General features: G+C 39.9%; 1 protein-coding gene across 3 annotated transcripts; it reads right to left on the minus strand.

Moving 5' to 3' along the window:
* Nucleotides 1-126: 126 nt before the first annotated feature.
* Nucleotides 127-25668, minus strand: esyt2b (extended synaptotagmin-like protein 2b). 3 transcript variants are annotated; one of them, XM_046371372.1, is made up of 23 exons: nt 25303-25668; nt 21581-21622; nt 20971-21105; nt 20610-20686; nt 19852-19924; nt 18495-18584; nt 15550-15605; nt 11160-11280; nt 10168-10344; nt 9899-9981; nt 9436-9484; nt 8784-8873; nt 8552-8647; nt 7198-7260; nt 5136-5210; nt 4351-4437; nt 4085-4234; nt 2445-2797; nt 2020-2118; nt 1635-1766; nt 1409-1514; nt 1241-1290; nt 127-1144 (listed from the first exon to the last, which is right to left on the minus strand). In XM_046371372.1, the coding sequence occupies exons 1-23, from the start codon at nt 25666-25668 to the stop codon at nt 1078-1080; spliced, it is 2637 nt and encodes an 878-aa protein (XP_046227328.1). In that variant the 3' UTR covers nt 127-1077. The 3 variants fall into 3 exon arrangements, with proteins under 3 accessions (XP_046227328.1, XP_046227332.1, XP_046227331.1); XM_046371376.1 differs by lacking the exon at nt 25303-25668 and adding an exon at nt 25082-25240; XM_046371375.1 differs by lacking the exon at nt 7198-7260.
* Between the last annotated feature and the right edge of the window lie 139 nt (nt 25669-25807).

Genomic DNA, 25807 nt, shown 5'->3' on the forward strand with positions numbered 1-25807 from the left:
CAGCACCAAACACCCCCAACCCACATACGTAATATTTACATCTGAGTTGGAATAATTCCTAAGTCTTTTCTGCTGGACAAGCGTGACCAGTTTAAAGAAAAAACAAAAAAAAAAACAGAGAGACCATTTGCATGAGAGAAATAATTTATTTTTCAAAACCCATGAGACGTCACATCATTCAAAAAATAATAACATAAAGAAGACAAAAATTAATATTTTTTTAAGGCACAGGATAGATAACAAGAAAAGAGTTTAGAAACGCTCCAATAAACAGTTCTGATCACATGGCAAAACATATACAAGCCTCTGACATAGCTGTGTCATCTTAAAAACAAATTTTGGCAGCCCTGCTCATAAAATGCAATAATCGTTGTCTTTGCTCATATCATTCAGCTTGTTGGACTCGCTTTTGGTTTGAACAATCAAACCATGATTCAAGTATCCTCTGCGTTGTTCATACCATACAGCTTTTGTTCGTAGCCCTAAATGCCTCAAGGTCCTCAATATCTGACACAATGTTCAGAACATCCACTATTGCACAAAGTCCTCTTAAAATACACAGAACAATCATTTCACCTTTGCATATGTGCATTCCACATTTGCAGTCAAGCATCGAGAACAATAAGAGGTAAACGATCAAATCAAAACACTGCATGACAAAAACATAGCAAAGTCAAGCCTGCTACTTATGCTTACTTTTGTGATTGCATCTGTTCCTTTGGTAAAGAGTTTTCTCAGCGAACAAAACAGAATTTGACACATTTTAACAGAAATCAAGTACAACTGTGACAGATTCATATAATTTATATATAATTTTTCTCAATTAAATAAAACCCCTTGAAAACCCCTGTAAATTCTTTTAGCTGTATATTAGCAACTCAGTATTTACATAAAACAGTGAAAGCAGAGACAAGGCAGTTAGTGTGTTTCAGTCAATTACAATATGTCACAATATTTTCCAATCATGATCATTAGTGAAATAATGACTGGAAAAGTTTGAAAAACTTCTTGCCTGCTGAAATAGATACTGTAAACTAAATACAACAAAATAATGTGCCCTTATACTAACAAGATAGATTAAAGCAGGGGGTCTTGAATACTTTTTATGCCTTGAGACGACAAACCATCTTCGCTCAGATCATACCTGTGAGAGAAAATGATAAGAAATATACATTCAACCATTAAAATAGTCAGTTTATTAGCAAAAGAAATCACCCAGTGCCTCTCAAACAAAGCCTACCATTGTGTCCATCCCTTTGATATGTCCTCCCCACTTAAATCTACCAGCACCTGCAAAAAAACAAACAAACAAAAAAAGAAATTAAGCTTCTTGGGTGTACTTAGAACTGACCTTGCTGCTGGATAATAATCATAATAACAGCAAGAAACAAAAACATGTCGGAATTACCTTTCCCAAGAGCCCTTTGTGTTTGGACAGGATGCTCCCTCCGTTCTTCACTGCTACATCCAGAGTTCTCCTGTGGAGCTCCACCATGGATACACTGAACTCAAACCTACAAAAACACACATTTATCTACATGATACCTCCACTGAAAATAATTCATTAGTAAGGAACATTAAGCATTACTAAACCTATAAACCTTCAAGAAAGCGAGATGGTAACCTGAACTCACGTTTGATCAAAAATGGGGTTAAGGGTCCTCTTCATTGTGCTGGTCTTCCTCCTCCCCGTCCGGCTCTTGTCAGGCAGCAGATAGAGGCGAATGAAGGGATCTGAACCGTCTTTGGTGAAGGCTATCAAGTTACTGAGGATACACAGAAAAAAAGTTTCATATTTTCTCTGTTAATGGTGCCTGTTCGTTCTTAGATGTTAGTAGCTCCGCTGAAAGCTACCGGACACTGAAGAATCACTTCCCACTAATTACAATAAGTGGCAGAGACTTGGGCCAAAAAGGAGGGGACGGGAAAGTTTTTGAAAATGAAATGAAAACAAGTCTACCGTATATCTTCCAAACAACAAATTAAAATGCAGTGTACCAAGGCGGCTGTGGACCTCACCGGCAAGCGTGCACCACCACGATGAGTTTGTTCCTCTGGCAGCTGTGTCGAACCGTCAGCTGGACCTCACCCAGAGGGTACTGGCTGGGGGCCGAGCCACTATAAACACACCGGAGTAAGACTGTGTCACTTCCAGTACATTCAGCTGAATTTACACAGCAGGGATCATGCAGGGACAGATGGATAGCTTGACAGGTAGTCCGATAAAATATTCATTAAAATGCATATTTTAAAAATGACACTCCATCAGAGGCAACAGCAGAATTTAGACGTAGAGTCAAAACATAATGTGATTCCCTAAAAGGAGGAGAAGAAGTAAAAGTAAAAACAAAAGAAATTAAGAAATGGGGAACAACGTACCACGAGGGACGGGAACAGTAGGTGGGAAATAATTATAAAAACAATGTATCATATGTTTCATTTACTTCTGTAGCTGACGAAGCCTTTGTTGAAGTTCCAAGGTAGCGAAGGGCAGGGAAATATCCGATGCCAGGCTCGGTGTGGACTCCTTATGAGGCAGGTGTTTCTGGGAGCTGGACATGGAGATGCTCAGGTTGGAGGTACTGCGGAGGGGACTGGCTGAGTAAGGCTCGCCGTCCCTTTGTTGGAGGGTGAAGGTGGAGGCGTCTATAGGCGGCGGAGGCGTTGGTGGAGCAAGTGGGGAATCTGAGACTGATCGTCTCTGAGAGGGGGCTGTGTTTGGCTGTGGTAAGCTGGACTTCCTGACCCGGACAGAGGAGGGCTGGTCTGAGGATACCTGCTTCTCCAGGGAAAGGATCTAAAGAAAGACAGAAGGACATTACTGGAAATAATGAATGTGAACTACAATGAAGTACCGGAATGTGTTCTAGAATAATAATCGCTGAATACATACATATATGTTTCCTGTCAAAATACAGTAACTCCAGTAAAATGCGTTTGTAATCCTCCATTTTGTTCGGCACAATAAAGGCAAATCTGTCTGTATGGTCAGTAGAAGGTCAGTAGGCTTGTAAAGCCATTTCCCTTTTTGAGTATCCATAATGAATCTTGATAAGTTGATTGTGATCCAATAAAGGAAAACTATTTTAGTGCAGGTCAATATTCTAATACGGCTGCAATCATTTTTTTTTATTGGATCAGCTATGATGATTTAAATGTAATTTTTGATGTTCTACCACAAAATAGATTCTCCACCACTTTATTGGAGAAATTTCAGAGTGAAGCATTTCTGAATAATATATGTTATATTCATTGATGACTAATGTCTCTATGAAGTTGCAGCTGGTAAAAGAGGGGGTAATTTCTCCCCCATGATCAATAAAATCTTATTGTAATCCACAGTTCATCATTTATTTTTTGAAAAAAAAATGTCATCACTGATGTGAATCTGTTAAATATCTATTGACTAGAGATCAAAATGTACTTCGTGGAGTAAAAAGTACAGTATTTCCCTCTGAAATGTGCAGCATGTGAGTAAATGTACCTTGTTACTTCCCCCACTGCCTCAAAGACAATAATACAACACAAAGTATACCGTATATATCTACCTGTAAAGACAGGTAAATAAGTCAGATGTCTACACCTTACACCACATGTTGACGTTTTGACATGTTGACATGTTGACGACATGTATTTCTACCCTCAGTCTTTTGGCATTTTCTCAGAAATGTAGCAATCACACGCCTTTTTAAGAACTTTCAGAAGATTGTTTGTTTCTCAACTGGAAACATTAAATGTCAGCCAGAAAAAGCCTTAACTGGAGGAGCTAACTTTGGCTTAATTAGCAATTTAGCTACAATTGATAACCTCAGGCATTTCAGCCAGAAGATGTGAAGATAATACTGGAAACAAAGACAATACAATTGAGCTGAGAGCATAAAATATTAAGACCATTATGACTTCAACAAAACACTTTTTAGTTTTTTGCTGACAGTGCAACGCACGAGTTAATTTGTACTGTGCCACTCATTACGCAGCCTTCTCACAACCCACTCTGTTTGAATCAGCAGATCTCGAACGTCTGTTCTGGTTTCCTGAAATGAATAACCTTTAAATAACTAATGCATACAGGTTCATTTTTTACCCTCAGGGCCATCTTAAGTTTGATGGTGGAGCTGGGCCCAGAGTTCCTGAGAGGAAAGCACTGAGTCAGCGTCATGTCCTCCTCCACCAACAGGCCACTCAAAGGCACCGTCAGATTACCCAGGGTGCATTTGTGCTTGTCATCTTTTACCTGTTTGTGAAGAAAGAAGAAGACAAGTTGATTTAAGACAAGTCAGACACTTCCGTCATTTGGTGGGTGGCCTTGCGAAACATATGAGTTTTCACTGAGGACTTGTGCTGCATTACCTCCACCTCGATCTCCTGCCTCCTGGGATTGTGAACGAGGAATGAGAAACAATCTTCCCACAGAGGCTCCTTGGTCTTGTACCGGATCTTTACAGACAGACAGGCAGCTATTTGTTAGTTGTTAATGAAGAAACGCTTGAGAGCAGCTAATTAAAAATGCAATTCAGGAGTAATGGAGAAATGTCTAATTTATTTTCATATCGCGTGTGTGGATCATTTTCCGACTTCTTCTTCATGGTGATGGAGGCCAAGAATCATGGCTGTTAAAGTATTTTGAGCTGTCCACCATCCTCAACTGACAGACATGATTGCTCTTTGAAACCGTTTAACCTATCTTTAAAAAGGATCTAATATAACAAACCACCCCATACTCATTAGATGCTTGCAGCAAACCTTCAGCATCAATAAAAGTGAGGACCACTTAAGTGGTTCCTCCTCCTGAATAATTTCCCTTTTGAAGTGTGCGAGAAATAGGTGGCAAACAAACTTACAATACTTCATTTCACTTTCGAGTTTTCAGTTTGTCTCTCTTTTAATTTCACAGTCAGAGGGTCTACAATAACAAACTCCAGAGAGAGACAGTTAAAGAATGAGGTGTTCTGGCTGTTAGACCTCAATGTGTCTTTGTGAGGAAGAATGTGAAATATATTCTGGTAGAGGCTACTGCCAACTTAAAAAAAAATGCAAGATTGTTCATAAAACCCTGTGCAGATGTAAAACTTTTCTTCTCATCCAGAATGAAATCTGACAGTATAATAATACTAATGGCCACTTATACAACTCACCTTGCTCTCCTGTGTTTTGTGTCCAACAGTCAACTGTACGTAAGGACTGGGTTCGCTGCTACTCTTCTTTGCAGACTATTGGAGAACCAGAGAAAGGAGTGTTAGCCGATTCTCCTCGCTGTGACAAACAACGCATAAACGATGGGAACGTTCAACGTAATTACACCCAAACTCAAGCACCAGCTCCTTGAGACTTCGTATCAAGCACACTATGGTGAAAGAGTACGCAGCTCAGAAGGGAGGGAACATTACCATACCCTTTGACAAGCAGGGCTGCAGGCAGAGAGGCTACCGAGGAGACTGCCAAGCTTTGTCTCTTTTCCTTTCTAATTTTAGCATGCTGGGCTTTGACAGCTAAGTATTATTCAAGACTCCTAACAGAATAATAATATCCTTCATATCTCCAAGCTGGAGGGGAAAGTCTTGACTCTCTTTTGAGGAGGGTGCTTACATTTGACATCTATTTTTCTCCGTCATTAGAATTAAGCTCCACTTAGCACATGCAGGGTGATTAAAACAATCCCATACTTTGATATGCCACAACTGAAAGTGAGAAAGCATTGAAAAAAAAAGAAGAAGAATTTCACATCATTGATATTCTATGTTTGTACTTAATTTGACTAAAATATTATGATGTTTCTCAATACGATAATTCTACAATGGCAACACCTAAACAACACCTGCTACATTATTTTATCCTTTCTTCTATGGGGGGACATTTTCCTTATCTGAATCAAAGGTCTAAGGATGCAGGATGTTATGCCCTCTGAGGCAAATCATTTTGGAAAAGATAGATAAAACTACAACACATTTGCAAGTGGATTTTTAGCAAACTGGTGTGCACTTTGTGTATAATCAAAAAATTGTCAGTGCTCTCCAAGTCTCTAATCTGACGTCAAGTAATGCAGAAAGACCTGCAAGAGGAGGAAGTAAAAGTCAAAGTTTTAGATATCAAAATAACTTGACAATATAGACACAATAAAGAAAATTCGAGAAAGCTGCACATAAGCTGGACAGGTTAATATCAACTGATGGGAAAATGCAACAACGAGGTGCAGAAGCTCAGTCTGTCACTCTGCTAACAGCCAGCCCAGTCAGGTAGTGGCAGCACTGCAGTCAGGATAACGAGGAGTAAACCAATTAGAGTGAACCAGAGGCATTTTACTACAGTTGCCCTCTAGTGCCAAACGAAACTGGCACACAATGCTGCAGTGTGTGCAGAGTGTCACTGTGAGGGAGTGTCACTGCATGCTAGGCTTCAAATTTCCTGGAAAAATTCAAGGAAAACAACAGCTTACGCTAACTGGAAGAATGCAGCAGTTTATTTCCCAGAAAATGTTTGTGTCGCCAGAAACTGGAGGCGGTAAAAGTCATGTTGTAACGCAACATTTCATGATGTTGCTGTTGTCATTGTTGTGACAGCAGGTTAATGCTGGTTACTTTCTTTCTGTAATGTTTTTACATTATAACGCCACCTTCAGTGCTTACTGCCTCTGAACTTGTGTTGTTCAACCGCATAAAAAAATGCAGAAATGCTGGCCTGCTGATGATAAGTTCCTGTTCCATACCATAAGTTCCAACACAAGGTGAGCATGATAAGCTTCCTGATGAACTAACACAACCCAGGCTGCTCTGTCGGTTTGCTCTGCAGAACCTGCGGCCCAATTAATTTCCAGTGCAATAAAAACAAGCTTGTGTAGGGACTATTGAACAGGCAGGGGAATTATAATTTCTCTTTTAATGTGAACGCTACAAAAGGGGTTCAATCATCCATAAAGACTGAAGACATGACTGTCATTCCCTCAAGAAATGAGTGCAATATTAGACCGGTGCATGCAAGATCACTTTAGTTAGAAAAGCTGGAAAATCACTGAAGAAAGGAGTGTACAGCACAAACTAGCATAAAAATACAATGCAATCATCCATCTTCATGCACTTAAACATTGTTTGATAATCATCACAATAACATGACGGTGGATGGTGCACTTGAGGGAGCAGACAGAGATCAAAGTACGAGACACGAGATGTTATCTGCACATGCAATCCATTTTTCCCACATTACCTTCAGGGCCTTAAAGACTGAGACTTGCTTCAACCCATCATAGGTGAAATCTGACAGGTTGCTCTTTAAGCCAAAAGGAGATTTAGGGGAGAAAATCACACCCACAGTTAGTAGGACGGGATTGTATGTGGTTAAGAGGTACGACAAAAACCCACACAAATATGTTGAAATATGTACTGAAACATGTGGTAATAAATAAAAAGCAGCATGGGGGCTGATATTGCCAACACAGCGGGGAGCTAACAATGAAAACGCAGGTCGCAATGTGTGACTTTTATTTTTTTTAAATTCTACAGGTTTTCTGTGGTTGTACAGCTAAGGCATTAATTGGCTCACTAAAACATTATCGGGCTCTTTGCACTGTAGACACTTTATATTTCAGCCTTGAACTAAGTACCCAATTTAGGAGAATATGCATCTGACTAACAAGCTGGCATAATTGAGTCCTGTGTTTTGAAGTGTCTGCTATGTGTTAATGGTTACAGGGGACCCGAGATAATTTCCATCAGACATTAAAAACCGTGCAGCTAATACATGCTTTAAAACACGGGTTTTAAGGACTCCTGTTACTGTTCAACCCACACCATCACACACGGCTAATGCTATCTGGATGCAAAAGTACTGGGGGACTCACACATATCGTTCTATACTCTGAGGTATTGCTTTCGCAAAAGACTAGACCAGATGCTCTCCTCTCTCTTAAGTTTCCACAGCCTAAGCTGCCTGTGAAGACGCTCTTGGGTGAAGAGAGAAAAGGTAAAGAAGAAAAGGTGGAGTTATGAAGACTGAGATGACTAAAAAGGCATTATTTTGTATTTGATTCTGATTCTGAATTCTGAATACTGTTTAGATGTTTGAAGTTAAACTAAAGGACCCCAAGTTATTTACAGCTTACAAGTAAGTTATACCTCATTTATTTGATAGACGCAGAAAAAAAATACAAATTTCCTGAGAAGATGTTCAGGGTTCTGACAACAGCTACAAAAATCGTGATACAAGACGAATTCCCTAAGCTGGTGTTTATATGGTTAGATTTGGAGCAGCTGAGATAATGAGCAAAATAATAAACCATGGCTGGTAGGTTCACCTGGAGGTCATAAAAGTGTCACAAAGCATAAGACATAGTGGTAACAGGAAGCACACTGTGCACGCTCATCAATAATCCCTATTTAAACAAGTATTCTATGCTGGCATTTCTTACCAAACTGGTTCAAAATGTTGCTAAATGTGGTGTGTATACTTTTGGGCAAAGAAAAAGAAGCCTGCAAAAGCCTAATATTATATTTTAGCCCAAGCTGTAGAGAGAGCAACAGCATTGCCAGCATGAACTGAACTGAACATCGCAGAATCTTACTGGCAGGTTCTTTGCTGAGTCCAGATAGACCACAAGCAGTGCTGACGATAACCCATCGTTAGCCAGGCTTCTGTCTGCACGCACACTTCGCAGCACCTGATTAGACAGAAAATACAGAAAAGGCGGACATCATGGATAAAGATGACTGGTATGTATCAAACCTTCATTATCAGAAATAAATGTTATCAGAGACAATATTTGCTCTGTTAAGTAAAGAAAGTCAGTGTTGTACCTGGTCCAACTTCTCAGGAGTGGAGAGCAGCGAGAGCCACTCCAGTTTTAAGTGAAGTTTCCCTGTAGGGGCTTCTTCCAGATCAAACCACTGCAACAGCGTGACAACATATCAAATTTAAATCATTCAGTTAAGTCACGTTTTTGCTTTCTTGTCAAGTTTGATGAGAAGATTCACCCCACTGTCCTGTACACAAAGCTACAACCAGCAGCCAGTTGGCTCCGTGGGGAGGAAACAGTTTGCCTTAACACAAATGAATTTTTCTTCACAAATAAACCCCCCCACACCATATCGTGTTTGATCCATTCTAAAACACAAGCAGTTTCATGTGCTGGACTATTTCCTTGCTTGGCTGTGTGACCTCTGTGACCTCTGCGACCTAGTGTAATGTCGTCACTGTGAAGTTGACTTGTGAGGCTAGCTATTTCCCATTGTTCATGGTTTTTATGCTAAGATACGCTGCTGGTGGTAGCTTCATATTTACATTACAGGCACAAGAGTGGTATCAATCCCCTCATTCAACTCTCTCAGAGGTAAACAATAAGCTTATTTCCTAAAATACTGACCTATTCCTTTAAGACGTACAACATATCAACTCTAAACAAATTGCAAGCACACGAGTGCTATAAACTGTTAGCTGAAATGGTTTTACCTCATCAACCTTCTGTTCTTTGTGCAGCTCAGTCATATCGATCATCAGGCTGTGAATAATGACAAAAATGACTCAAATTGAGATGACAAACAGTAAGCAGAGAAATCACACCAATTAATCCGAGCAGAGGGGGTCCAGTTATCGATTCGCTGCTTTGTATTGTCAGCACTGGGTGTAGTGTTGCAGCCTTGGGGAAAAAAATCAATTGACTTTGCCCTTGGGCTTGGAACTATGGGACAACACTTCCACTTCTTCTTTACTTTAACGAGTATCTACTAGGACAGATACTTTTGTCACATCGTCTCCTCCTCCGGTTTCCAACGATGCCACACGAGATTGCTGGCTGATCACAACAAAGCTTGTTCTTACATATCTGCCACATTGCTGAGTTGCAAAGAGACCCTGGTTCCTATGAAGTAGGTGCGATAAGATCAGAGCAGGGCAGGAAATGAGGTTAACTCACCTTCCCAGGAAATCATCTTTGTCCGGATCCTCATCAAACAGCTCAATCTCAAGATGTTGGCCTGAGTGCTCATACACCAGCGCCTGATGATGAAAAGCACCTGTTCATGTTTGTTCGAGCAGGCACATCCAGTCAATAGGCAGATTATCGAACACAGGTTGGGCGAATACACTTGTTTCCACTTGTTTGTTAACAAATGATAATATTGTTCAAACTGCGCCAAAAGAAGCGTTCACCCCCTGCTCCAAGAGTCATCCCAAACTTGTCACCTCATAAACTTCATTCCATTTGGGATGGAGGCTCGCCTTGATCGTCTTGCTCTGGAACAACTGGTTGCCAATCTGCAAGACTCCATATGGGTCAGACTTCCCCTTGATCAGCCCTCCCAGAAATTTATCTTTCCCTTCCAGGTCCTGAGCTTCCAAGAAGTGAATCCTCAGAACTCCCTGGGGAGACACACAGCTCACAGCGTTAAGAGGGGGAACTTTGTTACAGCAGCCTCTGGCACTTCGAGGCCAGAGTCAGATGAGTCAGAGTTTACATGATGTGACATTTCCTACTGGTGTCATAAAGCGATCCAAGAGGAGTTAATTCTAGGCTCAGGTAGTAACAAAATATTCTTAACAATGCTATTTATTATTTACATTTTCATTTGCTGTAGAAATTATTTCACATTAACTATTGTAGGAAGTAGAGACAAAAATGAAAAAGACAATCTGATAGCAACTGCTTAGCTAGATTGTTTGTGTTTATGTAAAGTGTCCATATCTCTGAAGCTGTGATTAACAATTAATTTGATTGTCAGTGAGTCGGTTAATTCTATATTCAATCAAACAACTGATTATTTGGTCTACAAAATGTCAGAAATAATGATAACAAATGGTACAAAACATTGCCCATCGCCAATCAAAAGTCAAGCAATTTATTTTTTATCCTTTCTGTAGTGATATAAATCAAACTAAAGCGGCAGACCTTTGCATTTAAAAATCTGACATTGTTGCTTGATAACTGATAAATGCAAGTAATAATTAAAGCCTAAAATATCTTCAACATCACAAAATAGTATCTCCTCCAAAAGGACACAGCTTGCATTGAATTACACTGAAGCGTTTGCCTTGTTGCCATGGATACAGCTTCTAGACAAAGCCTTGACATGTTTTCTGGTGCTCTTTCTCATGAAGTGTTGTGATACCTCTAACCACGAATTCCACAAGAAGAAAAACACGTCATCTTTAACTGCATTTTCACACTGCATTTGTACCTTTGGCATGGGAAAGCGTAGCTTGGCCATTTCCACATCCCCCACCAGTGGGATGGTGATACGATTGGGTAAAACCAGATTACTGTAGATAACGTCTTGAATCAGACTGTCAGAGAAGCCACTGCAAAGAGAAGGGAGGGTTGCAAGAGGGGACGAAAGCAAGATAAACAGAATGAAGCAATGAATTATTAAAGTAAGGGTGCCCTTGGGTTATAAATATTCTCCTTTAATCTCAGCTTAGTACAGTACATTTCTGCTTTCCATATGAGAAGGTAGTAGGAAAACTGGAGTCCATTCAAGCATGTTGGTGCTGCACGCCAACAAACCTCTGAATGTCTCTCTGATCCACTAATGATTCAACACGTAGTGACAGCAACAATAACAGTGAGGGCAGAGAATGACATCACTGCCAGGCTTCCCTTTATTCATTTACCTGCTGTGGCGCAGCCAGAAATTTGCAACCACGGCTAGAAAAAAAAATGGCATTACAGTAAAAAGTCATCATCCAGGTTTATTGCTCCGCCTGTGCCTCGAAGGAAAAGAGTTGTGATTGCAGAACTGCTGTCCACATAGCACGATCTAGATGTCATAATCACTGGTGTTTGTGCCTGAGACACCAACTGGAGTGATCCCAGAAAAGACAGCAGCGAAATCTACACAGTGGGCTGTGAAAAACACCAAAGTGCTGCCACGAGAGATACAACAACATGATCTGTAGACAGGTAGCCTTATAAATGGAACATTTACTAATACGTGGGACTTAATGTACCTGTCCCATGTGCTTCCTAACTGTCCACGAGTGTAGCAACTTACAGTAACTAAATGACAACCTGTATGTAATTGGCGTCATAAATTGAGAGAACTCCAATCCAAGATGTCTTGTTGAATGAGGCCCAGGATGTTCCAGATCACCGCTCAAACCAACAACATTCATTGTCGTTAATTAGATTTCCTGTGCTGTAAAGTAAAAACGTACTGACTAGCAGAGACTGACTTTGTGACATGTGTTTCGCCTTCTAAAATCATAATGAGGCATAGAAATAGAAAAAATTAAAAAATTAGCTGTCATTGGTAGATACTGCAATTTCTTTCACCTTTTAGATTTTCAAAATATCAAGTGAAATATCTTTTTTTTTGCTTGTTTTTTAATATGTATGTTAGTTACTGTTTTATAAAGCTAAATTTCATTGATTTAATCAATGTGAAACTGAGATAAAATAAAATGCTTGCTGTTCTACAGAACAGATCACTTCTATGGCAGTCAATATTACCACTCTAAATAGGACATGTAGAAATGAAAGAGTATCCCCTTATACATACGTACCTTGAATTCTGGCTCAATGACAAAGCTGTGCTTCAAAGAATTTGATATACTGAAGTCCTTAATTAATGCATGCATCAACAAGAACCGCAGAAAACAAATTGTCCAATCAACCTTTTTCATCCATCATGGAGCCTGGTGAGGTAATTTATATGCACTCTCCTGCCTCCCACTCCTCCAGCTCTCAGTGCAGTCTTTCTTTCTGCTCATAGGTTCATAACAGAGGATGGCTTTAGAACACATCATCGTTTGCTGTATGAGAAAGCTGGGTGGCCTCCGGTGGCAGTGAGAAAAGAGCAGCAGCACAGGTAACTTACATGTGCCCTAATACTGATCAAGTTAACACTGTGCAGGGTCCCGAGACTCTCTGGCCCTTGAAATTAAACTTATTAATACTGTTGTATTGGGAATGTGTAACAATTTGGAGAAACAAGCAAAATTAGCAAAAAAAAAAAAAAAAAATCAATTTAGGATCTTTTCCTCACTGTTTCTACAGCAGCTGTTTTTTTGCTTTTGTAATGCTGTGTCTACACAGCATTACAAAAGCAAAAACAGCAAAACAATGTCTTCTTATGACTTTTAGGCTCACGATCACTCCACAACACACACTAATTTCCTCTGTGCTATCAGCCTCAGTAGTTCAAAGCACATCCTAACACAAGCAAGCCTGAAGGCCAGGTCATCAGTCAGGCTGAAAGCACATCGTTCAGCAGCTCAGAGACCAAAGTCCATAAGCAAACAGTGAGATAAATTATGTAAAGCTTTCAAAATGTCAAATCTCTCCGATGTCAGCAAATTACAATTAGCCCGAAGCTATGTGGCATTTCAGAGCAAAGAACTGTTTTAAGCTTACTGGATGCAGGTGTTGTTCAAAATAAATGCAGTAACAAGGTTGTGAATCAGGGATTTGCAATTTATCCTTTTTAAAAACAATTATTTTTTAAATAATTAATAATTACAACGTTTACACCAGTCATAAAGGTAACTAACCAGAACTGCCCTGCATATCCAATTAAAATTCCTTCAAAAGCAAAACCCTCCTTTGCTACACTAAAACTCTCCTCTCGCAAAAACTACAATGAAATAAAGTCAACTGAGTTTGTGTCTGGAGTCAGGAGAAACATTCATTTGATCAGTCCTGAGTTCTTCTGATGAAATGGCAGGATGCAGCCAATTAGAGGCTTTATAATTCTCTGGAGGAGGACGGATCAGAGCTGGTGCTTTTCTCAAGCTGAGATCTGAGGGTGTAAAGGGCTTCCTGCTGCATCAGCACTTATTGCTGCATTTTTGTTGCTCCCCTGACTTTAACGCTGGAACAACCACACATACCTGCTTATGAGTGTGCACACACAGTAACAAAAGGGGGACTGTTTATTCAGTCATTTTAAGACAACAGTACTGACTGCAGAAACGCACACGTTATAATATATAGAAACTGGAGCCGTGTCAAAGACAAATTTCACTTATGCTTTGACAGAGAGTGATGTTTTTAGCAGCAGGGCTTCAGGGCTGGTAATGCTGGCCTGTCAGTGCACCATTTTGGCTCAGACTGGACTATCTCAACAATTACAGAATGAACTGCACTGAAATTTTGTACAGATGTTCAAAAGCAACTGGATGGATTGGCACCAAAGTTTTTACAAATTTTCATAGGTCCCAGACTAATGACTTTGGTGATCCCTTGACTTCTTCTCCAGTGCCACAATGAGGTTGGTGATGGATTGCCATGGTACATACATTGATTGTCCCCTCAGGATGAAGAGCTTAATAACTTTGGCGATGCCTCTGTCACATTAAAATGTAATTTGTTCAGTATTTTGGTTTATGACCAAATAGCAGCAAAACTAATAACATTCCCATCAGCCTATGAAATGCTACAGTGCCAAGATGCTAACCTAAGATGATGAACATAGTAAACATTACACCTGCTGAAAATCAGCATGTTGTCATCGCAAGAATGAATTAATATAAACTTTTTCTGAGTGGACTCTGGCTGAAGTCTTGCTTTCATTCTGATTCTAACACCAACCCAATTGCAATGACATGTCATAACATGTAAACAAGTCATTTGTTGCATAATAATACTCCTTCACCCCATTAGGTGAAGGAGCGACACACTGGGCGAGCCTTCAAGCAGGCAGCTGATGCTGTCTGTCTGTCGGCTGCCACATTCAAAGAATCCTCTCGCTTGGAGCTACGATTTCACCATCTGCGCCTCCAGCCCACCAGCTCCTTTTCAGCACGTGTCCCCCTTCCTCCACGAGAAACACACACAGGGGCACATGTGCGCACCCCCCCACACGCACAAGCACACACACAAACACACATATATTGCATTGCACAAGTTACATGTATCTGTTTCACCACAGAGGGGGCTAACGGAGACCGGCCAATGAGCACAGCTTGTGTCAACATGTTTGCCCGTGTCAGCAGGGTGTATGACAAGCAGCTGTAATCTCTGAGAATCACATCAACATTCATGTATGTGACACTTTATTTGGGGTGTAAATAATGTACGAACCACTCAAGACAGCAGCGGTTAATGGTGTTGGGCTGTTAGCAACTTTTAATCGACTCTCATTGACTGTGTTCAGCCCACACAACTACCCGAGGGGAAAAGGCTTTTAATATAAGTGAGACACAATAAGCAAGAATGAGGAAGCAGGCTGCAAACAGCACATTTCCTGATCTGATCTGTTTAACCTGGTTGTTCACAGTGATGTGTGCATGCAAGCATACTGCATGTCCCACATCATACTTCATCTCAGTGTTTGCTTGAGAAAGGATGGATTAATATACATCAGCTCAGTCCAGTCAAGCTCCTAATTACAAAAGTAACAAGGAAAAGGACACTCTAAAAATATTTTCGGAACACTTGATGGACTTTATCTTAGGTTCTGGAAGAGACAGCCTCCAAGGAAAATACAACCAATAAGTCCAAGATTAAAGTATGATGTGCAAAATAAATTGGTGCCCTTTGAAATATGAGTGTCTGGATGGACTCCATTTCAATTTCGCTCAACAAGACATTTCTTGATGAACAACAAAAACAAGTTTTAGCCCACTTACTTGAGCCCAGGAATGTCAAGTATATTGGTGAGGCCCGTCCAGTTTATGTCCAGAAGCTGTAAGTAGAAAAAACAGGAAAGGAGAAAGTACCAGTTGGTCATGCTGCAAAAGCAGAAAGTGTGAATTAAATTGATTTAGACACTTAACTTTATTGTTTCCTGGCCCCTGTGCTACATTTACCACTCTTCTTATTGTTTTCTGGCCAACAAACCCTGCTGATTAATAACTGCAAAGAGTCCTACACAAGTTGCAGCACAATACTATATATCAAAAGTTCTATGAAAAACTCACTACAATTTTGGTCCATTTTGAAAACGAAGCACTACTTCACCTGGCCTATTATATTGTTGATGTATCAATTATTTAAGAAAAAAAGTGACTTATCTCATTGCACAGTTTGGCAATGGAATTAAGGTAAACTATAACTCAGCAACCTTTTGTGGGCTTGCGTAATTAAGTTCAGTGTTTTCTCACTTTACTTTTTATTTTTATCCTTAGAGAGAAATGCACAAAAATCACTCACTTACTAAAATATTTATTAAAGTAACAGTGACCCTGTGGGGTCTCATTAGTTTTTATTGTATAATGAGGTCAGGACCAATGCTGTTTTACATGGACAAAAGAACCAGTTTGTACAAAGTTTTGCAAAGCAAACCAATTTCGATTTACTTATAGTGGCTAATACTGGCAGCAGGTTTTCAAAATTTCAGAGGAGGAAAAAGAGAATCACCTCACATCAGCTGAAGACCTGAAATACAGGCAGATCTTGCCTCTGACTGAGCTTTGATCTGATTCTGCCTCAGTGTGTTTTCTTAATGAGTCTCTCCCACTCTTCTTTCTTGCACAAGTTGCTTACACTGCAGCAGATTCACTGAGCCTCAGTGGGGAGGGGAGAGCACTGCAGGGCTCTGAATGATGTGGTGGGGATGTCTGAGTGTTGTGGGAACGTAAAATGGAGGGACACACCCCTGAGCAGGCGCAAATCGCTTAGAAAAAGCCTTGTATGTCTGTAGCAAGGATGCGATATATGAGATAACTACAACAATAAATCTAGTGTAATATAGTGTAGTAGTATATAGTGTAATAGTGTAAAAATTAATTTATCAAAAAACAACAGCATTAAGACTGGCAACACAGGGAAACAGCTAACCTGGCTGAGTCCAAAGGTAACAACAAAATCCTACCAGCACATTTATCTATCTAATACTTTGTGTCTTGTCTATTTAATCCACACAAAACCCAATACACAAAAAATGACTTTTCAAAGTCTATAAGACCTTTTTCTAAAACCTTTAGACAGAGCCAAGCTTGTTGTTTTTTCCCATGTGTCCAGTCTTTATGCTAAGCTAACCATCTCCTGGCTGCAGCTTCATATTTTGCCTGCAGACATGAGACTGGTATAAAACTATATATCTAATCCTTGGAAAGAATTTCTTATACACTCAAGCGTGTATAAGACTCAATTTATATATACGAATGAAACTTCATTATATATTGTTGGAACCTGCAAACGTTTTTTTGTTGTTGTTTATAGGGATAATAATCCAAAAGAAGATCATCAATACGTTTAACCCAAAAACTCATAATTAAACTGGTGGAATAGATATCCTCCACTGCTGGACTCTGGAGCCTTTTTTAAAGTGTAAGTCCATTCAACTGTGCAATGAAATCTCTTCAGAGGTCTATTAGATGTCTTGTCTATTGCATCATTTTATTAACACTGCACTGAGTCACATTAGTGCAATCAGAAAGACCCGCTGTGGCCAGGACCTCTTATGGTCTGGAAATGTTTCTATTTGGTTTGGCACTCAGAATCAGACCTTGTATGGCAGGCGAGCTGAAAGAAGGATGATGAATTATTTGGATTCCAGGATATAAGCTGCCATCATTTTTTTGCTTTTATGAAATTGCTTTCGCAATTTACTTTCTCTGCTCCACTATATCAATGTAATATTCCTCAATTAGAAACAGGCAGAAGATTGCAACACAAAAGTGTGTGTGTGTGTTCGTGTGTGTGCATGTGTGTATACATGTGGGACTGCACCACAATTTACTGACTAGAGCTGCCGCCTTCTCCCTTCAGCCTCCTACAGTAATATCTCCACCTTGAGCTCAAGCTGAGTGCCTGGAGTAGAGAAATCTGCCAAAGTAGGGCTGGCTTGATCTCAGGCTATTTAAAGCTCTGCTATAGTTCCACTGAGTCCTCCTATTTGGTAGAAATCGGTCAAACATTTTTAAGCTCCAGTAGTGGTTCTGCACAGGCACTGAACATGGAAACTGATGCACCAGAAAATACAAGCAACTGGCAATATGAAATGCAAATCACTTCACAAAGTTGAATAGCAAAGGTGAAATAGCAAAGGCGATGTTAACAGCAAGGCCAGAGAAGGAAAACAAAATAAACTGCAAGTTCAGACTGTAAGATGAAGATGCACGAAGAAACACACTGCACTGTCATTCAGCTGTGATTTGACTTTTGAAATTAACATTTAATGGTCCAATTGAGGCAAATTATTTCTGCTGTAAAGAGGCAAGCAGATTAATTTAGCAACAAAACAAGAAGCAAATTTGTTCATATTCATATTTATGAGATGCAATATTAAAACATTTAGAATGTAAAACACACTGATAAAACTCAGATAAAACAATCATTTTGTGATATTCACAGAAAATGGGCCAACCTCAGAAAAAGTATTGAATTTTCCATGTAAAATAACAGTATAACAATGAATATGTTGCACTGCTGTCCCATCTCAGGACCTGGAAAATATCAAAGGGGAAGCTGGTTTTGTATTTCAACATACAAATCCCAGTTTAATACCCTCTTCACTAATCATAAAGCATTTATCAGACCGCAGCGCCATTTTAATTTCCACTGTGACTTCATTAAACAGGTTTAATTGAATCAACTAGTGTCATGTTATCAGCGCAGCGTCACAACTTACTGGTTTCTTGAGAAAGAACACAGACAGTGCTCCAACAAGAGGCATGTCACCCAGCAACGGCTCCATCACCACTCTCAACACGCCGTGCATCTATGGAAACACAAGAGGAACACAATGACACACACACACACACACAAAGGAAGAGCTAAAGGGAAACTAGCACCTTGCTGGCCCTTGACATTCCCCAGCAGTGGAGCTGTTAGCTGTAGCACATGACAGGTTGGAAACTCGATCAGCATGATTTCGCACCTGCCCCAAGTCATCCTCCACCTTCTCCATAACATATTATGACAATTAAAGGGATTATAGCATTGGAATAGCTTTACATGTGTCATGTGGACACCACGCAGCTGCTGAAATCCACACCAGAGGACAAAGGATGTTTAAATTCTCCAATATATTTGTTTTGAGTTTATATTTGTACTTTCAGGACGGATAAAGAGAAAACCTTGTCCGACCAATACAATAAAACTCTCTCTGCTGTTTACATGAAGCTCTTAAAATGACAGACAGGAAACCAGCAAACCAAAATGAACTTCATATCCTTGAATTTATAAAAGCTATGAGCAACAACACAAACTTTGTACTAAATGCAATGTAGGTTTAATAGACTTTTATGTGCAGCAGGTATGTAGTACTGGTAGTAGTGTTGTAGTAGTGGGACCACATGACAGCTTGTTATTAAATAAATAGTAAAAGACCAATATCAGCCATGGTTTCATGTGAACCAGCTCGGGAGTGATGGACTCTAATGTATTAGTGGTTCATAATGAGCTGGGGAGATATGTGGGACTGTGCGAGTTACATAATGGGGACAGTGAGCAACAAATGTCCCCTGGGGACAGTCCTAACAGCACTCGGTCTCCAAGGAGGCACATTGATTGTTTTTTTTTCCCACCTGCCTTGTTCCATAGCAGCAACTCACAAAAGGGTCAAGGACATACAAGAATAATACAGCCTCATTAGCTCTGTTTTCAACTCAGTATAAGCCGAAAAGGTCTTGAAAATGATCACATTCTGTTTTATTCACGTTTTATACAGCGTCCCAATTTTTTGGCATCGAGTTTGAGATCATTTTAATCTTTTAGAGCAACTGAAAGTTAAATTAGCCACTCTGTTTAATTCAGTTATCTCTTGTCTCATAGGAGAAAATAGGCTTGGTTGGACTAGCATGTGCTGCTATTATGCACTATTTTGAAGGTGTCTTGTCAGTATGAGTACACAGTTAGCAATCACATAAGTAATTTATACTCTCATACCAGTGTACAGATGTCAACTGTAGAGGTCAAGAGTCATGCCACACAAAAGAACCTCTGTGAGAATGTGAAACAAATCAGACAAAAAACAATTTCCTTACCTGGATGCTCTTAATGCCAGCTTTGCAGTAGTAGCGTTTGATGTCAACATCAATCTCAGTGTTGCCCACAAAGCTGAGCCACAAAAACACAAAGCATGTTTGTTTAACAATCCTGTACCAGGCTTCCTTCACTTTTTCATCAATTTCAAAAGGGTTTTCATGGTCATGTTTGGTCATATAAGTCATAACATGATTACATTTACACATCACAGTGACTCCATGTTTTGATTCATCATGTTTAATTCATTCGTTTATCATAATTTTAATAGACTTGTTTTAAAACTCCTTTAAATTTGGCAATTTTAAAAAATATATATATTTTCCAGACCCTTGAGGTTATAATCCTTAAGATTTCCTTAAATCAAAATGCTGTTTTGGATGCTATTTATGGTTGCCATTTTTTCACTGAGGATGATTCAGTGTATTCACATTCAGCAGTTGTTTTTTTACTGTTTGTGGCAGAGTCCATGTTTGGCTAGTGTGTCTGTAGACAGACACACTAGCTGATCTTCTGTTTGATTTCTCAAAAAGTAGCTGCTGAGTCTTTGTTTTTTTAATTATTTTGCACTTCCTATTAGGGACAAAACTCTTAAGGATTACAGCTTTAACTGCATTATTAATTTCTCTCAGATCAGCATCCCTAAAGGGATCCAGTTATTTTACAAATCAATGTCTGTTTACAGTCTGGGGAAGTACTACTGACTACAATAACAATAAATGTAACAATAACGATTTAAACAGGGATCTGGTAGGCTCACCTGATCTGCAGGTCCATGATGATCTGTCGCTTATCTACATTCTCTGTATAAACCTTGACCCCGTTGACCCTCAGGGGCTACAACGCAACACAAGGAAACATTATGGCCTCTGCTCCACTCCAGTCCATCAACACAACACCAACACTTCCAACCCCCACAAACCCCCACGTGGTTAACACAAGCACCCCACATGGAAACTATTTATGAAACAAGCACATATGTCAGCGACATGCGTGTATGTTCACGTTCAAGCTCCTCACACACCCTGACCAGCTGTCCCATCGGCACCTGCTGCCAGTGGTCTGTTTTGTCACTGCTGCAACGACACATGATCAGTCTTAGAACACTGGGAGGTGCTCACTTTGTCTCCTATGTCGATCTTACTGAAGCAGAAGGTGCTGAGGTGGGAGTTGGACTCCTTCACTGCTGGCTCGATCGTCTCGCGGAACAGTTTCTCCACAAATTGGCAGATGTAGGGCCACATCTGTTTCACTGTCTGAGGGGATACAGGAGGGAAAGGCTGAACTTTAAAGTGAAATCATAGTAGAGTCTTCACTCTCTTTAGGCTTTTCTTGCTACCTCACAAGAGTACATCTCTCACACTGTGAATGATATAGCTACTTACATATATTCAAAACATAGCTCTATTTACAACACTCATACACATCTTGCACTAAATTAAAATTTGATGTCAGCATCTAGATTACTTTAACTTGTACTCGTGAGTACTTCAAAATGCACGTGTTGCCATGGGGATTCACATGGGTTAATGCATTTCACCGTATTGCAGAAATGGGGATGCATGCTCAGTCAAATGTTCTGCAATGCAATGTGGCAACATTCACAGCTCCAGAGGGAAGAGGAGTGACAGACATCCCATTTTCCCCACTTTATAAAAAGCAAGTGGGGGGCATCACTCAAGCAAAAACAAATTCAAGAGACAGTTGCACAATTTTTTATTTTTTTTTTACCTTGTTCAGCCATTCCACACGCTCTACGTCTGGGAAGTGGACCTACAATAAAGAAAACAGAGCACATAATCTCTATGGTGGTTTCTGTACGGTTCCCCATTCGATTTGGTTATGTGTGGTGAGATTTGTTTCACTGGCAAAGACACGTCCAGTATTCTGGTCTAATTACTAAAGTCACTTTCTGGAAAGTGAATTTGTATTTATACATGTGAGATTCTCTTCATTATATAATTAAATTACACCAGAGTATCAGCTCTGTGAGGTTGTGCTTTGCGCTAAGTGCTAATGTCACCATACTAACAAGTTCACAGTTTGATGTGTAAGTAGGTGAAATGCTTTCACTTGGAGTTCACTTGGAGTTTAGACTTATCGTGCTAATATTTGCTTACTAGCACTAAACACAGAGTACAGCTGAGGCTGGTTATGAAAAAAAGTATCGGACAAATTTGATCTAACAATGGTAATTAAAAATTAATGGATTACCAATGGATCAAAAGATTGCATTAAAGTTCACTGCCAAACCCAAATGTCAAATTCTAGTTATGAAAAGCTTTCAGTGGGTACACAGTTTGACGATGACTCATGTTCTTGGGCATCCAAAATGCTGAAACAAACCTGGCAATATGCTTTGCTGTTATTACACCATCATTACAAAAACAATCAAAATAAGAGGGCAGAGTGTGTCTCTATTGGTTTTGGTGCATGAGACCAGTAGCTGGAGGACCTCTTTGATAGGGACTGGTTGTTTAAGAACGGAGATGAAGGAAAAAAGGAGACAAAAACAAGAGTGGAAGGAAAGCTCAGTGAGTTTCTCCAAGATCATCACGTCTGCCTGAAGAATGCATTGATCGTATGGCCTTTCTTTTAACTTTGTGTGTTATCATAACTGACTTGTATTTTCCTTCACATTTCGAATGTGAGCAGAGTGCATTCACGCCACGTCATTCGTGTTGTTTGCCCAAGTCTACAGAATTACAATCAGGAAATAGAGTTAAGATTACCTTAAGGCTGTTTTTTTATAATGATACTACATTTCAAAATGAATCCAATACCAATAGTTAATGCCAGTCTCACATTTCTAGATCTCCACACTACAACTGTGCTGTGACACCGTGAGCTGCAGTTTGACTAATCTTCTTTAACATCCAAAGTAAACCGGGCATTGATTTTAAATAGAGTGAAGGAAATGCTGGGAATTAATCAATAACTTGTACAAAGAAGCAGCAATGCACACACCACTAAATAACAGATAAACATCACTGCCTCTCCATTCCACTGAACTGAAGGCATTTAGTTCCCTAATCTTAACAGTAAGATAAAGTGACACATCTGGCTGCGGTGCTGCTGAGATGTGACATCTTGCGTGACAGCTACAAGGGACAGCACTATTCCTAATAGAGGCTGCAAAAGTGCTTATCCAGCATTTATGTCAATATGTGGATAAAGCAGAGACAAGAGCAGGACAATGGGGAACAGAAAGTTCTAGTTAAGATGACTGATTCAGGCCTATAGTTTATGCCGTGGGGTGGAAACAACATAATCCTCTGGTTGGGACGCTGGCCAGGCTTCATTATTACAGCTGAAACAGTGACCTTATTCAGAAAATGTAGGTGAAGCAATGGTATACTCAAAAAGAAATGCTTTAAGTGCTGGTGAGAAATCTGAGTTGTGCAGCAGAGAGTGGGAGCAAAGCATCTTAATTATTCAGCTCGTTACTCTGTTGTCATTGGGGATTTTGTCTGGGGATAATTAACGGTGTTCTTGGGTTTTCAAACTAAGAGGGTTATTCTCCCTGAGTTCAAACTGCTTGAACTAACACACAGAAAAGTAATCAGGACAAACCTGAAATACCAAATGGCTATTAATTAGACATTACATAGTTAGTAAGGTATCATATTCATAGTTTGAAGAAGTACAAAAGTATAGTAGTATAGTCAGAGATACAGCAGACAAATGCCAAATGACATATAACGCTTACCTTTCAAACTTGCACTTACAGTCTACCTTACAAGTCACACGGGGATAAATGCATCAAAACATCTGCTTAAATGCAGACAATCTGACAATCCTCTCAACAACACAGGCATTAGAAAACTGACATAAAGTAACACAGTAGTCTCCATCTTAACTAGCGCTTGTGACTCGTGACATTTAAAAAATTACTATTTAATCTTTTATGTATAATTTAGTTGCAAGCTGATGAGTCGTGGCACTTCTAACCCTTTTCTAATCTGTCTATAGTACAACACAATGTTTTAAAGAAGGAAAAAAATCTAATTTATCTAATTACCGAGCTGGCAGAGTGCATGTGCGCGTGTGTGAGTGTGTGTGTGTGTGTGTGTATACGTGCTCATTCATTCACCAAATAGTCCTCAGATCGGATAATTAAGCTGGCATCAGTGTATATAATGAAACAGTTGCGATGCTCGTCCATACTTCTGACATACCAAAACATTAATAAAGCAGTTAGTGAGTCAATACATCATATTCTTCATTTCCATTTCATTTTGGTACAAGTATAAACCAGCCAGCCAGTGACTCACTCTGAATTAATACATCTGAGGTGTAACTGGAACAAGGAGGAGTGCACTTCAGCAATAGAAGCTTAGGAAGGAACTATAAACTAAAAAAGCTTTTGTGAGAGCAGTGACAGGCAGGAGGTGCTGAGCCCATTCGATAATGCCTTCTTCCTCTAAGTGGGATGCTGATGCTCGACCCCATCTAACTCCTACATCCCAATTTAATAGTCTCATTGCCTCCTTAGCCATGTGTCAGCAAAATAGGCTTTTTACTGTTTGCAAGAAAACATGAGGCTACACTATACACCACAAACCAGCTGAGAGATGCGTTTTTTTCCCCTTAACTGTTTCATTTCAGAAGGAGGAACAGAAAATGTAATGTGATCAGTATTTTGTGTTTGGCTAGCACTTGATTAAATGTTATCTAAACTGTTTTCTAAATGATCTGGGGTCCGAAGAAAGATTTTAGCCAAAATACATCTCAAAATTTCACTTTCATTTACACTACAAAAGACACACAGTAGCAAAAGGCAACTGCAGTCAGTTCATCTCTGTCCATTGGACTTGATTTAATTTATTAGCACATAAAATAAATAAATAAATGAGAGCATTAAAATTATTAGATATTATCATGACCATAAAAAAGAAACATGGTCTTTTAATTTGAGATACTTCCATCTGATGTGTGCTATTATCTCAGTTGTATTTTATGTTTTTGTACCATTTTGATTAAATGTAATTAAATGTTAGCTCACTGATGTACGTACTGCTGGAGTCTGTGAGGTTTCAGGAGACTCCCAACAAAGCCCCAGACACTAATCCATTAACAGTGACAAGGAAAACTTAAGAGCCCCTGTGTTATCCAACAATCAGAAGTGTTACAGTAGCAAAGTGAGTTACAGCAAGAGAGACAGCAGTCTGAATCCCAAAATAACAGGGGCCCTGTGGGCATGTTTCCCTTCCAGCGTGGTGTCTGGTTTACCATTATAACCTGCTGTATTTAGACTGGGACTCAGTCTCATGTCACTGCTGGGTTAACAGCTGCTCCATCACAGCTTTACAGCTCAGCTCTGCTCCTCCTGCTCTTGTCAGCTGATTGCTTTTTCCTGGAAACTCAAAAATGTGTTGATCACCAAAATACCACACGCTCTTCAGAGAAACAACTCACTGTAGACGTGACTTATCTATTCAACAATGTCTTACCCATGGTGGTAAATCAGAAGTCGTCAGACTCTGCTTGACGTTTCTCTCCTCTTGCTCAAAGAAAGCGAGAGCTCGGCTTAGTCGGCTGAGCTTCCCTCCTGTATTTCTCCTCCACCAGAAAAATATAACAAGTCCGATCAACAGCCAACTGAAACTGAACTCAAAATAGCCCAGGGCGTAAATGGGGAAAATGAGAACAAACGTTTTAGCAAGGTGTACCCAGGTCTGTGTCAGCTCGCTCGTTAAGGACAGCGGGGTATCATCGGGTATGTTCCCCGCTGTGGGATGGGGAAAGTTGGGTTGACCAGTGCTCGGCACGGTATGTCCATTCTCCTTAGGTAAAGCGGTCGTGTTGTCTCCAGACATGTCTTTGTGCTCCAGAGTCCGTCTTCAAACTGCTCAAATAAGGATAAGATAGAGAGATACCATTCCCATGTGCGAGCGAACCGAACCGGTTCCTTTGGGGACCTTGTTCTCACGTTGGCTCACCTGCACACCAGCCCAT

Source organism: Scatophagus argus, chromosome 18 (genome assembly GCF_020382885.2).
Source record: "Scatophagus argus isolate fScaArg1 chromosome 18, fScaArg1.pri, whole genome shotgun sequence".
Classification (NCBI taxonomy): Eukaryota; Metazoa; Chordata; class Actinopteri; family Scatophagidae; genus Scatophagus; species Scatophagus argus.

Coding starts and splice junctions, on each gene's coding strand:
- esyt2b (XM_046371372.1), bottom strand. CDS start 25,668: ATGTCTGGAGACAACACGACCGCTTTACCTAAGGAGAATGGACATACC. Junction 18,585..19,851: donor CTGGCATTAAGAGCATCCAG/GTAAGGAAATTG, acceptor GTGTTTCCATAG/ATGCACGGCGTGTTGAGAGT. Junction 1,291..1,408: donor ACAAAGGGCTCTTGGGAAAG/GTAATTCCGACA, acceptor GTTTTTTTGCAG/GTGCTGGTAGATTTAAGTGG.